General features: G+C 66.7%; 3 protein-coding genes across 13 annotated transcripts in view; 1 reads left to right on the plus strand and 2 right to left on the minus strand.

The window, feature by feature from the left end:
* Positions 1 to 6,838, plus strand: part of MAPK8IP3 (mitogen-activated protein kinase 8 interacting protein 3) — a 64,772-nt gene extending 57,934 nt beyond the window's left edge. For all 9 annotated transcript variants that reach the window (XM_055364909.2, XM_055364915.2, XM_055364906.2 and 6 more), the window contains 16 exons: positions 159 to 285; positions 617 to 712; positions 803 to 961; positions 1,515 to 1,680; positions 2,478 to 2,660; positions 2,738 to 2,927; positions 3,047 to 3,166; positions 3,241 to 3,321; positions 3,422 to 3,489; positions 3,667 to 3,815; positions 4,083 to 4,254; positions 4,324 to 4,437; positions 4,590 to 4,628; positions 4,720 to 4,899; positions 4,998 to 5,147; positions 5,224 to 6,838. In XM_055364909.2, the coding sequence (XP_055220884.1) occupies positions 159 to 285; positions 617 to 712; positions 803 to 961; positions 1,515 to 1,680; positions 2,478 to 2,660; positions 2,738 to 2,927; positions 3,047 to 3,166; positions 3,241 to 3,321; positions 3,422 to 3,489; positions 3,667 to 3,815; positions 4,083 to 4,254; positions 4,324 to 4,437; positions 4,590 to 4,628; positions 4,720 to 4,899; positions 4,998 to 5,147; positions 5,224 to 5,345 (2,116 nt within the window). In that variant the 3' untranslated portion in view covers positions 5,346 to 6,838. The remainder of the gene's footprint in view (positions 1 to 158; positions 286 to 616; positions 713 to 802; positions 962 to 1,514; positions 1,681 to 2,477; positions 2,661 to 2,737; positions 2,928 to 3,046; positions 3,167 to 3,240; positions 3,322 to 3,421; positions 3,490 to 3,666; positions 3,816 to 4,082; positions 4,255 to 4,323; positions 4,438 to 4,589; positions 4,629 to 4,719; positions 4,900 to 4,997; positions 5,148 to 5,223) is intronic.
* Positions 6,839 to 6,870: 32 nt separating this feature from the next.
* NME3 (NME/NM23 nucleoside diphosphate kinase 3) lies at positions 6,871 to 8,330 on the minus strand. Of its 2 annotated transcripts, none has more exons than XM_004056955.5 (5): positions 8,015 to 8,330; positions 7,806 to 7,936; positions 7,596 to 7,697; positions 7,407 to 7,519; positions 6,871 to 7,292 (listed from the first exon to the last, which is right to left on the minus strand). In XM_004056955.5, the coding sequence occupies exons 1-5, from the start codon at positions 8,058 to 8,060 to the stop codon at positions 7,175 to 7,177; spliced, it is 510 nt and encodes a 169-aa protein (XP_004057003.1). In that variant the 5' UTR covers positions 8,061 to 8,330; the 3' UTR covers positions 6,871 to 7,174. The 2 variants fall into 2 exon arrangements, with proteins under 2 accessions (XP_004057003.1, XP_018867379.1); XM_019011834.4 differs by having other exon boundaries at positions 7,415 to 7,519; positions 8,015 to 8,280.
* A 101-nt stretch (positions 8,331 to 8,431) lies between these two features.
* Positions 8,432 to 9,656, minus strand: MRPS34 (mitochondrial ribosomal protein S34). 2 transcript variants are annotated; one of them, XM_004056956.4, is made up of 3 exons: positions 9,336 to 9,656; positions 9,141 to 9,183; positions 8,432 to 9,050 (listed from the first exon to the last, which is right to left on the minus strand). In XM_004056956.4, the coding sequence occupies exons 1-3, from the start codon at positions 9,654 to 9,656 to the stop codon at positions 8,758 to 8,760; spliced, it is 657 nt and encodes a 218-aa protein (XP_004057004.3). In that variant the 3' UTR covers positions 8,432 to 8,757. The 2 variants fall into 2 exon arrangements, with proteins under 2 accessions (XP_004057004.3, XP_018867383.3); XM_019011838.3 differs by having other exon boundaries at positions 8,432 to 9,071.
* Positions 9,657 to 9,661: the final 5 nt, after the last annotated feature.

The following is a 9,661-nucleotide window of genomic DNA, read 5'->3' on the forward strand; positions in this document are numbered from 1 at the left end:
GGAAAGCCACCCTTCCCAGCTGGGCACCCGGTGGCCGGGAAAAGGCGAGGATGGGCCCAGGCGGGCCTCCCTGCCGTGACCTCCCCCAGGACAAAGCTGGGGCACTGTGGGTGCCGCTCACCCTGGACAGAGACATCACCCATCATTCTTCCACTCAGCGACTGCACGTCCTCCGCCCGTCGAGAGCAGAAGCGCGAGCAGTACCGCCAGGTGCGTGAGCACGTGCGTAACGACGACGGCCGTCTGCAGGCCTGCGGCTGGAGCCTGCCCGCCAAGTACAAGCAGGTGCGGGCGGGCGCTGCGGGGACCGGGCGGGGCCCCGCAGAGGCGGGGCGTGGGTAAGGGGCGGGGCGCTGTGGGGCGGGGCGAGGGCGGGGCAGTGCCAGGGGGTGGGAGAGGACGGCGGGTGGGGCGGGGCCTGGCAGGTTCCTAGTGAGCCTCCTGGGCAGGGGTCTGGAGGGTCGGAGAAGGAGCCCCGCGGCTCCCACGCCCCCACCTGCCTCCAGTCTTGAAGTGGCTCTGCCGCCAGAAGCTGGCAGCTCTACCTGTCTCAGATTTCTGGAGGGATGGGTAGGAGCCAGGGCTCGTGCCCACGGCGCCTCCCTGCTCCCTGCAGCTGAGTCCCAACGGGGGCCAGGAGGACACGCGGATGAAGAACGTGCCGGTGCCGGTGTACTGCCGCCCTCTGGTGGAGAAGGACCCCACCATGAAGGTGAGCCCGCGAGGACCCCACTCAGGCTGGCTGGGCGAGCGGGAGGCTGGGGAGTGCCGGTGACACCCGACCTCGGCCCTGCCCTTGCAGCTGTGGTGTGCCGCGGGCGTCAACCTGAGCGGGTGGAGGCCCAATGAGGACGACGCTGGGAATGGAGTCAAGCCAGCGCCAGGCCGCGATCCCCTGACCTGCGACCGCGAAGGAGATGGCGAGCCCAAGAGCGCCCACACGTCTCCCGAGAAGAAGAAGGTGAGCATGGCTGAGGCCACTGGGCACCCTCCCTGGCTTAGTCTCAGGACAGCTCAGCTGCAGAGCATGCTGGGAGTGAGACACAGGACGGCTGGGGACAGCACCCGGAAGCAGGGCAGCGCAGGGGCTCCTAGACTGCGGGAAGCAGTGTCTTCCCTCCCCAGGACTGAGCCGCCTTCTGGGTTTTCAGTTTTCACCCGCCAGGTGGCCTGGAGTGGGCCTGCACTGGGCTGCAGGGGTCAGGCAGGCAGCAGGCACAGAGGAGCCCAGGGGCAGCAGAGCTTGCTTCCCAGGGGTGGGGGGCTTAGTTTTATGCCCAGCTTGGGCCTCTTGGAGCTCAGGGGCCTCCTCTGTGGAGGCAAAACCGTGTCTGTGAGTGCTTTAGAGTGCAGTCCTGAGTCTGCATTGTTCTGGTCCTGGGGGAGGACAGCCATGTCCCCTCAAGCTGTAGTCAAGGCTGGATCCTGACAGATTCTGGGAGCCCCATGGCCCCGTGCTGCCACCGGGTAGCCTCAAGCTCGGGCTCTGACCTTGATCCCGTGCCCTGAAACAGGCCAAGGAGCTCCCTGAAATGGACGCCACCTCCAGCCGGGTGTGGATCCTGACCAGCACCCTGACCACCAGCAAGGTGGTGATCATCGATGCCAACCAGCCGGGCACGGTGGTGGACCAGTTCACTGTCTGCAACGCGCACGTGCTGTGCATCTCCAGCATCCCCGGTGAGCAGCCGGAGTGGGCATTTCCACTCGGGCGCCACTCCCTTTTACTAGCAAGCTAAGTAAAAGCCCTGCCACACAGCAGCTGCCTTCTCGGGGTGTCCTGTGGACACGGGAATGTGGCAGTGGACGGTGGGAGGGGCAGCACCCAGTCATGTGAGGCCCTGGGCCCTGTTGCTGGGAGGAAGCTCGCAGCGGCCTCGGCCTCTTCTCCCTACCTACTCGGGACCCCATGCTCACCTGGTTAGAGGGCGACGGTGGGCACGGCCTGCAGCCTGAAGCATCACTCGGAGACCACCGGAAAACACTTCCTCATGCTGAATGTGAAACCTCCAGTTGGGCCGAAATCTCACGGCCTCACCAGGGGCTAAGGGGGTGTGGGTGAGGAGCTTCGTGTCACCCCTGTGGGCAGTAGCCTTGGTGATGTTCTGGGTCAGCCCCAACACTGGGAGGACGAAGGGGTGCCGAGGGCTCTGCCAGGTCTCTGGTGTGAAACCACAGGGCCGTCTGGGGTCTTGAGGGTCTGCCACAGGATCACAGGTTGTTTGCTCCCAGAACCAGAGTCTTACTACTCAGCTCCCGTTGGCCCAGGGGCCCACCCAACAGAGCAGGCTTGCTGGAGTCCCAGGCCTCCAGGCAGAGGGTCGTGGGTGGGCTGTGGGTGGAGCATGTGTGGAAGCTGGGTCTGCTGGGAAAGTGGAAGGCCAGCCCCAGCTCCCTCTGCCCCTGTGTAAGTGCTGGGCACGCCCTTGCAGTAGTGGGTTCCCCAGCACAGGCTGATGGGCCGTCCCTCTCCCCAGCGGCCAGCGACAGCGACTACCCCCCCGGGGAGATGTTCCTGGACAGCGACGTGAACCCAGAGGACCCGGGCGCAGATGGCGTGCTGGCCGGTATCACCCTGGTGGGCTGTGCCACCCGCTGCAACGTGCCGCGGAGCAACTGCTCCTCCCGAGGGGACACCCCAGTGCTAGACAAGGGGCAGGGTGAGTCCTGGGTGAGTTTCCCCCATCCCCTCATTCCCACGTTTTTGCCCAGCCCAAGCTCACGTCTCCTAACACAGGGGAGGTGGCCACCATCGCCAACGGGAAGGTCAACCCGTCCCAGTCCACAGAGGAGGCCACAGAGGCCACGGAGGTGCCAGACCCTGGGCCCAGTGAGCCAGAGACAGCCACATTGCGGCCCGGGCCTCTCACAGAGCACGTCTTCACTGACCCAGCCCCGACCCCGTCCTCTGGCCCCCAGCCTGGCAGGTCAGCTCTTGGGCTGGGGCAGGAGCAGAGGGAAGGCTTGCAGAGGTGGGAAGGGCCTCGGGGTCTTGGGGCAGGTGCGTGCTCCGTGGCCCCCCCTGGAGCCACCGTTCTTCCTGCAGTGAGAACGGGCCAGAGCCTGACAGCAGCAGCACACGGCCAGAGCCAGAGCCCAGCGGGGACCCCATGGGAGCAGGCAGCAGTGCTGCACCCACCATGTGGCTGGGAGCCCAGAACGGCTGGTAGGAAGGGCCCGGGGCAAGGTGGAGGGAGGGTCCTGGGTGAGCCCCTCGCCCATCGCCGCTTCCTTCCCTAGGCTGTATGTGCACTCGGCTGTGGCCAACTGGAAGAAGTGCCTGCACTCCATCAAGCTGAAGGATTCTGTGCTGAGCCTGGTGTGGGTGACCCCAGACCGAGGGCCGGGCGGCGCGGGGGAACGGGGCGGAGGGGGCCGGCACAGCCTGGCCCAAACCAGGCTCACCGCATTCCTGTTTCAGGCATGTCAAAGGCCGTGTGCTGGTGGCTCTGGCGGACGGGACCCTGGCTATCTTCCACCGTGGTGAAGGTGGGGCCTGGCAGCACGGGGTGTGTGGGTGGCAGCTGATGGCCCTGGCAGTGTTTAGCCAAGGGGCTTCTGGGGTTCCAGGCCTCTCCTTAGTCTGGCAGTGGGTGTCTCAACCCAATGCCCTCAGCAGAGGTGGGGCCTGGCCAGGCCTGAGCAGGTGTCCGGGGCTCCCTCTAGATGGCCAGTGGGATCTGAGCAACTATCACCTAATGGACCTGGGCCACCCGCACCACTCCATACGCTGCATGGCTGTTGTGTACGACCGCGTATGGTGTGGCTACAAGAACAAGGTGCACGTCATCCAGCCCAAGACCATGCAGATAGAGGCGAGTGCCGGCCAGGGCCCCGGGGAGGGGAAGAGGCTCCTGCTGGCCAGCAACTCTCCCGCATCTTCCATACGGAAGTCCACGAGGCCCTACGTGGGGCCCATCTCCCCCCGTACCACCTGTGACTCAGGCCCGAACAGGCGCAAAGCAGGCGCTGGCTGGGAGGTCTGAGGGGGCTGCAGGTGGCCCTGGAGCTGTGGCAGGTTTGGGGCTCCCCACTTCCTCTCCTCTCCCCGGCCCTGTTGATGGGCAGCCATGACTCCACAGAAGTCATTTGACGCCCACCCGCGGCGGGAGAGCCAGGTGCGGCAGCTGGCGTGGATCGGCGATGGCGTATGGGTGTCCATCCGCCTGGACTCCACCCTGCGGCTCTACCACGCACACACACACCAGCATCTACAGGACGTGGACATTGAGCCCTACGTCAGCAAGATGCTAGGTGAGGGGCCACGCCAGGTGGGGCGGTGGGGGACTCAAGGTCAGCCACCCTGACCGCTCTCCCCCACAGGCACTGGCAAGCTGGGTTTCTCCTTCGTACGCATCACGGCCCTACTTGTCGCGGGCAGCCGGCTCTGGGTGGGCACCGGCAACGGAGTGGTCATCTCCATCCCCCTGACAGAGAGTGAGTGGCCTGCACCCCTGCAGGGGCAGTGGTACTGCCAGAGGTGTATGTGGGTTCACAGGGGGTGGCTCTGCAGGGCCACCTGGGAGGGTGCCTTGCTGCCCCTATGCTGACCGCTGTCCTCTTCTCCCATGCTCCTTCCATATCCCCAGCTGTGGTCCTGCACCGAGGCCAGCTCTTGGGGCTCCGAGGTAAGCCCAGCCACCTCGTGTCCCCTCACGGGAGCCTCTCCCACCCTCCACCTGTATACGGGCTCAGTGCCTCTGGGTTCTCTCCCTGCAGCCAATAAGACATCCCCCACCTCTGGGGAGGGCGCCCGTCCCGGGGGCATCATCCACGTGTATGGCGATGACAGCAGTGACAGGGCGGCCAGCAGCTTCATCCCCTACTGCTCCATGGCCCAGGCCCAGCTATGCTTCCACGGGCACCGCGATGCCGTGAAGTTCTTTGTCTCGGTGCCAGGTGAGGCTGGGCACCTCCTGCCATCCACATCCCCTGCATGCCAGTGGCCGCCGCCTCCCCCAGGAAGCCGCTGTCCTGAATCGCTTCTGCCATCCCAGGGAACGTGCTGGCCACCCTGAATGGGAGCGTGCTGGACAGCCCAGCCGAGGGCCCTGGGCCAGCTGCCCCTGCCTCGGAGGTCGAGGGCCAGAAGGTGCGGAACGTGCTGGTGCTGAGCGGCGGGGAGGGCTACATCGACTTCCGCATTGGTGAGCGGGGCCCAGGGACAGGGCTGAGGTTGGGCGCGGGGGGAGCCTGGCCCTCACTCTGCTGCTTTGCCCGCAGGAGACGGAGAGGACGACGAGACGGAGGAGGGCGCAGGGGACATGAGCCAGGTGAAGCCCGTGCTGTCCAAGGCAGAGCGCAGTCACATCATCGTGTGGCAGGTGTCCTACACCCCCGAGTGAAGCTGCTGCCCTGCCTGGCCCGACCTGTACATAGGACCCCCGACCACCTGACCCCCGCCCACCCCGCGGGGTAGCCAGCCAGGCGCCGCCGCCCCTCTTCTAACCTCTCAACCTGCAGCTTTCACCTGAGTCTGGCCCCTCCAGCGGGCAGGGAGTGCGGGGATGCGGATCAGCTGGGAGGAGGAGGGGAGGGGTGCTTCCACCCGAGGGGAAGATGCTCTCGGGACAGTTTCCCGGGCAGCTCCTGGCCAGCTTCCAGCCCAGAGTCCTCAAGTCCAGGGCACCTTGGGCCCAGCGCAGGCAGAATCCGAGGTGGTCCTGGCTCTACCCTGGGCCTCCTACTCCCCAGCACCCCTGGAGGAGGCAGGGGCTCCCCGCCGCCGAGGCTGCCTGCCCTGGGCCCACCTCTGCATGCTGCTCATGGGGCCACCCTGCCTCCTGGGCCCTCACTCTGCCTAGGGGAGCTGGGCCAGGCACTAGCCTTTGCCCAGGGAGGTGGGCCTCAGGCTGCCCAGGTGCCTGCACCCCAGCCGGCCTTCTCTGGGGCCTCCCCGTCCTCAAGCCTCTATCCTGTCTGTCCCCACCCCAGCTGTCCCCTGCCCAGGGAGCTGGCATGAAAGCACGAGGCCCGGCTCCCTGGGGCAGCTGCTTGAGAACAGAGACTGCTACCCCATCCTGCCCATGCAGGCAGGCTCTCGCCAGCCCCGTTCTGACCCGTGTCCCCCCAGGCTCTGCCTGGGCAGAAGACTCACCTTGGAGGAGCGGGCCCTGGAGTCCTGTCCCTCCCAGAAGCCCCCAGGGTGGGATTTCTCAGGCTGCCAGGGCAGGCCCAGGCCTCAGGAAGAAGGGGAGGCCCCTGGCCTCTCCGGGATCAGTCCTAGGACACAGGCTCAGCCTCAGGTTGATGGGGGATGATGTGCTCCCGGGGCCTGCCTCCTGCACGGGGCTCCACGGAGCCCAGCTCCCAGACACGCTACTAAGTGCCTAGGGTTGCCCGCTGTGGCCTGCTCCCAGGGAGCAACAGAGAGGCCACCAAGCAGAGGCCCGTGGGGCTGAGGATGGAGCCGCCCCCAGCCGACTCCAAGCCCGCAGAGGGCAGACGCCACCCTGGACTGCTCTCCCTGCCCAGCTGGGCCTCTCTGGCCTATTCCTACCTTCCAGGCCCACTGCACTCCTGTCTGGGAGGCCCTTATGAGGGCAGCCCAGCCCCCGCGCCCACCCCCAACCAGAGAAGCACAGATCTTGGGGAGCTGCCCCACAAGCCCCGCTGGCCACCGAGGGCTGCAGCCGCTGCGCTGCAGGCTTCTCCCCACCACCCTGCCACCTCCACTGTGATGTATGTCCGCTCCCTCGTCTGTTCCCCCAGGATCTCAAAATGACTCCGGGCTAAGCAGTGGGGCGGCTGGGGGAGGGGTGACGATTCTCCTCAGGCTTTGGCCCTGCAAGCAAACCCACATATCTGCTCTGTATGTAATAAACGTCTTAACGTCGTAGCTGCCTGTTTCTGGGCCCAAACCGACACGAAAACGAAGACTTCACTTTATTATAAAAAAACATTGGACCACGTTGGGCTGGGCACCAGGACAGTGTCCTGGCACGTTTCCAGGCGAGCCGCGCAGGCTCCTGGAGCAGCTCCTCGGGCAGGAAGCCCTGTACGACAGGGATTGGAGAGGCCTGCGCCACCCTCCATGCAACGTCCAGACAGGCGGATGTTCAGCAGCCCGTCCAAAGGGATGTTCCAAGCGCTGTGGGGTGGGGCCAGAAGCCCGGCCACCTGGGCCCTGGAGGAGGCTGGAGTGTGAGAGCCTCTGCGACGCGCACCTGCCGGGCTACTCATACAGCCAGTGCCCAGCGCTGTCCTCCCAGCAGAGGAGCTCGTCTGCGCGGAACCAGAGCGCGATCTCGCGGCGGGCACTCTCCACCGAGTCGCTGCCGTGAATCAGGTTCCTGCGCGGAAGAGGCAGGTGTGAGCGTGGGAAAGAGACCTCCGGCACGGGTCCCACGCAGGCTGAACAGGGGGAGGCCGGACGGGGCTGGGACCGTCCCCGGGGCGGGCCTTACTTGCCAACCTCGATGCAGAAATCCCCGCGGATGGTGCCGGGCGGGGCGTCGGCCGGGTTCGTGGCCCCGATGAGCGCCCGCGAGGTGCTCACCACGTCCAGCCCCTGCCATACCTGTGCGGGGGAACGGGCACGGTATCACGCGGGGGTGGGGGTCCCGGGGCCGCCCGCCCGCTTCCCAGGTACTCACCATGGCCACCACCGGCCCGGAGGCCATATACTTGACAAGGCGGCCGTAGAACGGGCGTTCACGCAGCTCGGCGTAGTGCTCCCGCAACAGCTCCTCGGGGGCCTGCGGAAGGGTCAGGCCGCCTGCGCCCGCACCCGGCACCTAGGCGTCCCCAGGTCCCCGCTCCCCTTCCCCCCACACCGCGCCCCCGCTCGCTCACCGCGCCCCCACCTGCACCAGCTTCAGCGCCACCAACTTGAAGCCCTTCCTCTCGAAGCGCCGCACAATCTCGCCCACCAGCCGCCGCTGCACGCCGTCCGGCTTCACGGCCAGGAAGGTGCGTTCGTGTGCGCCGGTGCAGGCTGCGGGGCAGGCGGGGACGGGCCGTCAGGCCGGCCCAGCACCGGCCTCCCGTCCCCGGCCCGCGCCGCGCCGCTCACCCGCGGGGAAGAGGTTAGCGAAGATGGTCAGCACCAGGCAGATCATGATGGCGGTGCGGGAGCGGGATCCGCGGGGCGGGGCGGTGGCGCCCGGGGCGGGGCCTGCGCTTAAAGAGGCCTGGTCGGGGCGCGGCGGCCTCTGCGGGGAGGCTGCTTCACTTGCACCCCGGAACCCGGCAGCCGTGGGAGGCCGGAGGGCAGCTGCGGAGGCCAAGTCTCCTCCAGTAGCTCGGACACTAACTGTATCCCCCACAACCCGCCTAGGTGGTTCCACCCACGCGGCGCCCTGCTCCGCACCGCCCGAACCCCGCCCCCCTTCTGCGCCCCCCGCCCGCCCCCGGCCAGGGCCACGACCACAGCGTCAGCCCTTGTCTCCCCGGTCCTAAAGACAGCGCGCAAAGACACCACGACCCTGGGTACTTCTTTTCTCTTTATTCCCTTTCATAGCTTCTGCCGGGATCCAGGCAGAGAGAGCACTAATGGGGGAAAGGGAGCGAGCGCTTCCCGCTTTCCCCGGCGTGGGCCCTCGGAGTTGGGTGTGGGGGCAGCAGGGCCAGAAGAAAGGCACAGGTGGCGATTTGCCCCAGCCCTCCCCCGTAAGATGCAGACCCTCAGAACACGTCGCGGAAGGTGAGCTCCCTGCTCCGAGAGGCAGACTCCGGTGTAACGCAAAGACGGTTTCTTTCATCAATAAGGTCCCCACTGCCTCACAGCCCCTAAGGCCACCCGCTGGTTCTGGCATTCTAGACGGGGGTGCCCTTGGCCCTTCCTTTGTCTTCCTGTTTTGCAGGGTAATCCCAGGGTTCCATGCGTATCCTCTGCACATTCAGCATGGGCTCCTCGGTGCTTGTGTCTCCATTTTTCTGTCGTTCTGCGATAATCATGGCCCGGAGGAGAGGCGGGTACGGCACGGAGGCCAGGCTGTCTTCCGGCGCCGGCGTGAACGCGGTGAAGGCCTCCTCCTCGTGCTTGGGCACCAGCCGCCAGTCATGGTACATGACGTGTTCGATCTCCCGCGCCTCGGTCTCCGTCTTCCCTGATGAAGGAAAAGAGGCGTCTGAAAACACTTGCTGTGCCGTCGGCGGTCGGCATCGAACTGCCGGGCACCTGCTCTCCCGAGCCTTACCTTTGAAGGTCAGGATGCCCCAGGCCTTCCCGTGGTCCAAGTTCTGCAAAGCCAGAAGGAAGCGGGGTCAGCTCGCAAAGCTCTCGGCCCCCGAGGTCAGGAGGTGGGAGCCTCAGCCACGCAAACCTGCAGGGAGGAGGGGAGGCGGGGAGACCAGGCGGCTGCAGGGGCGGGGTGCGGACGGGGTGCACGCACCTGCGCCGTGTAGTCGGGCCGCACCCGCGTGAGGCGCCAGTAGCACGGCTCGTCGTGCTGCCACAGCCAGGACTTGCGCGTGACCAGGCGGCCCAGGCCGAAGAGCGGGAGGCGGCCGAGCAGCTGCAAGAGGCGGCTCTCGCGGCGCACGTCGGCCCAGGCCCGGACCGGCAGCCGGCGTCCAGAGAACGGCCGCGTCAGGGTCTCGTAGTCCACCGCGTAGAGCTGCGAGTCGCGCGGCCTGTTCAGTTGCTCCCGCAGGGCGCGCACGCGGCGGGCCAGCTCCGCGATCAGCCGCGGACGCACCTTCTTCCGCGCCATGGCTG

Source organism: Gorilla gorilla, chromosome 18 (genome assembly GCF_029281585.2).
Source record: "Gorilla gorilla gorilla isolate KB3781 chromosome 18, NHGRI_mGorGor1-v2.1_pri, whole genome shotgun sequence".
Taxonomy (NCBI): Eukaryota; Metazoa; Chordata; class Mammalia; order Primates; family Hominidae; genus Gorilla; species Gorilla gorilla.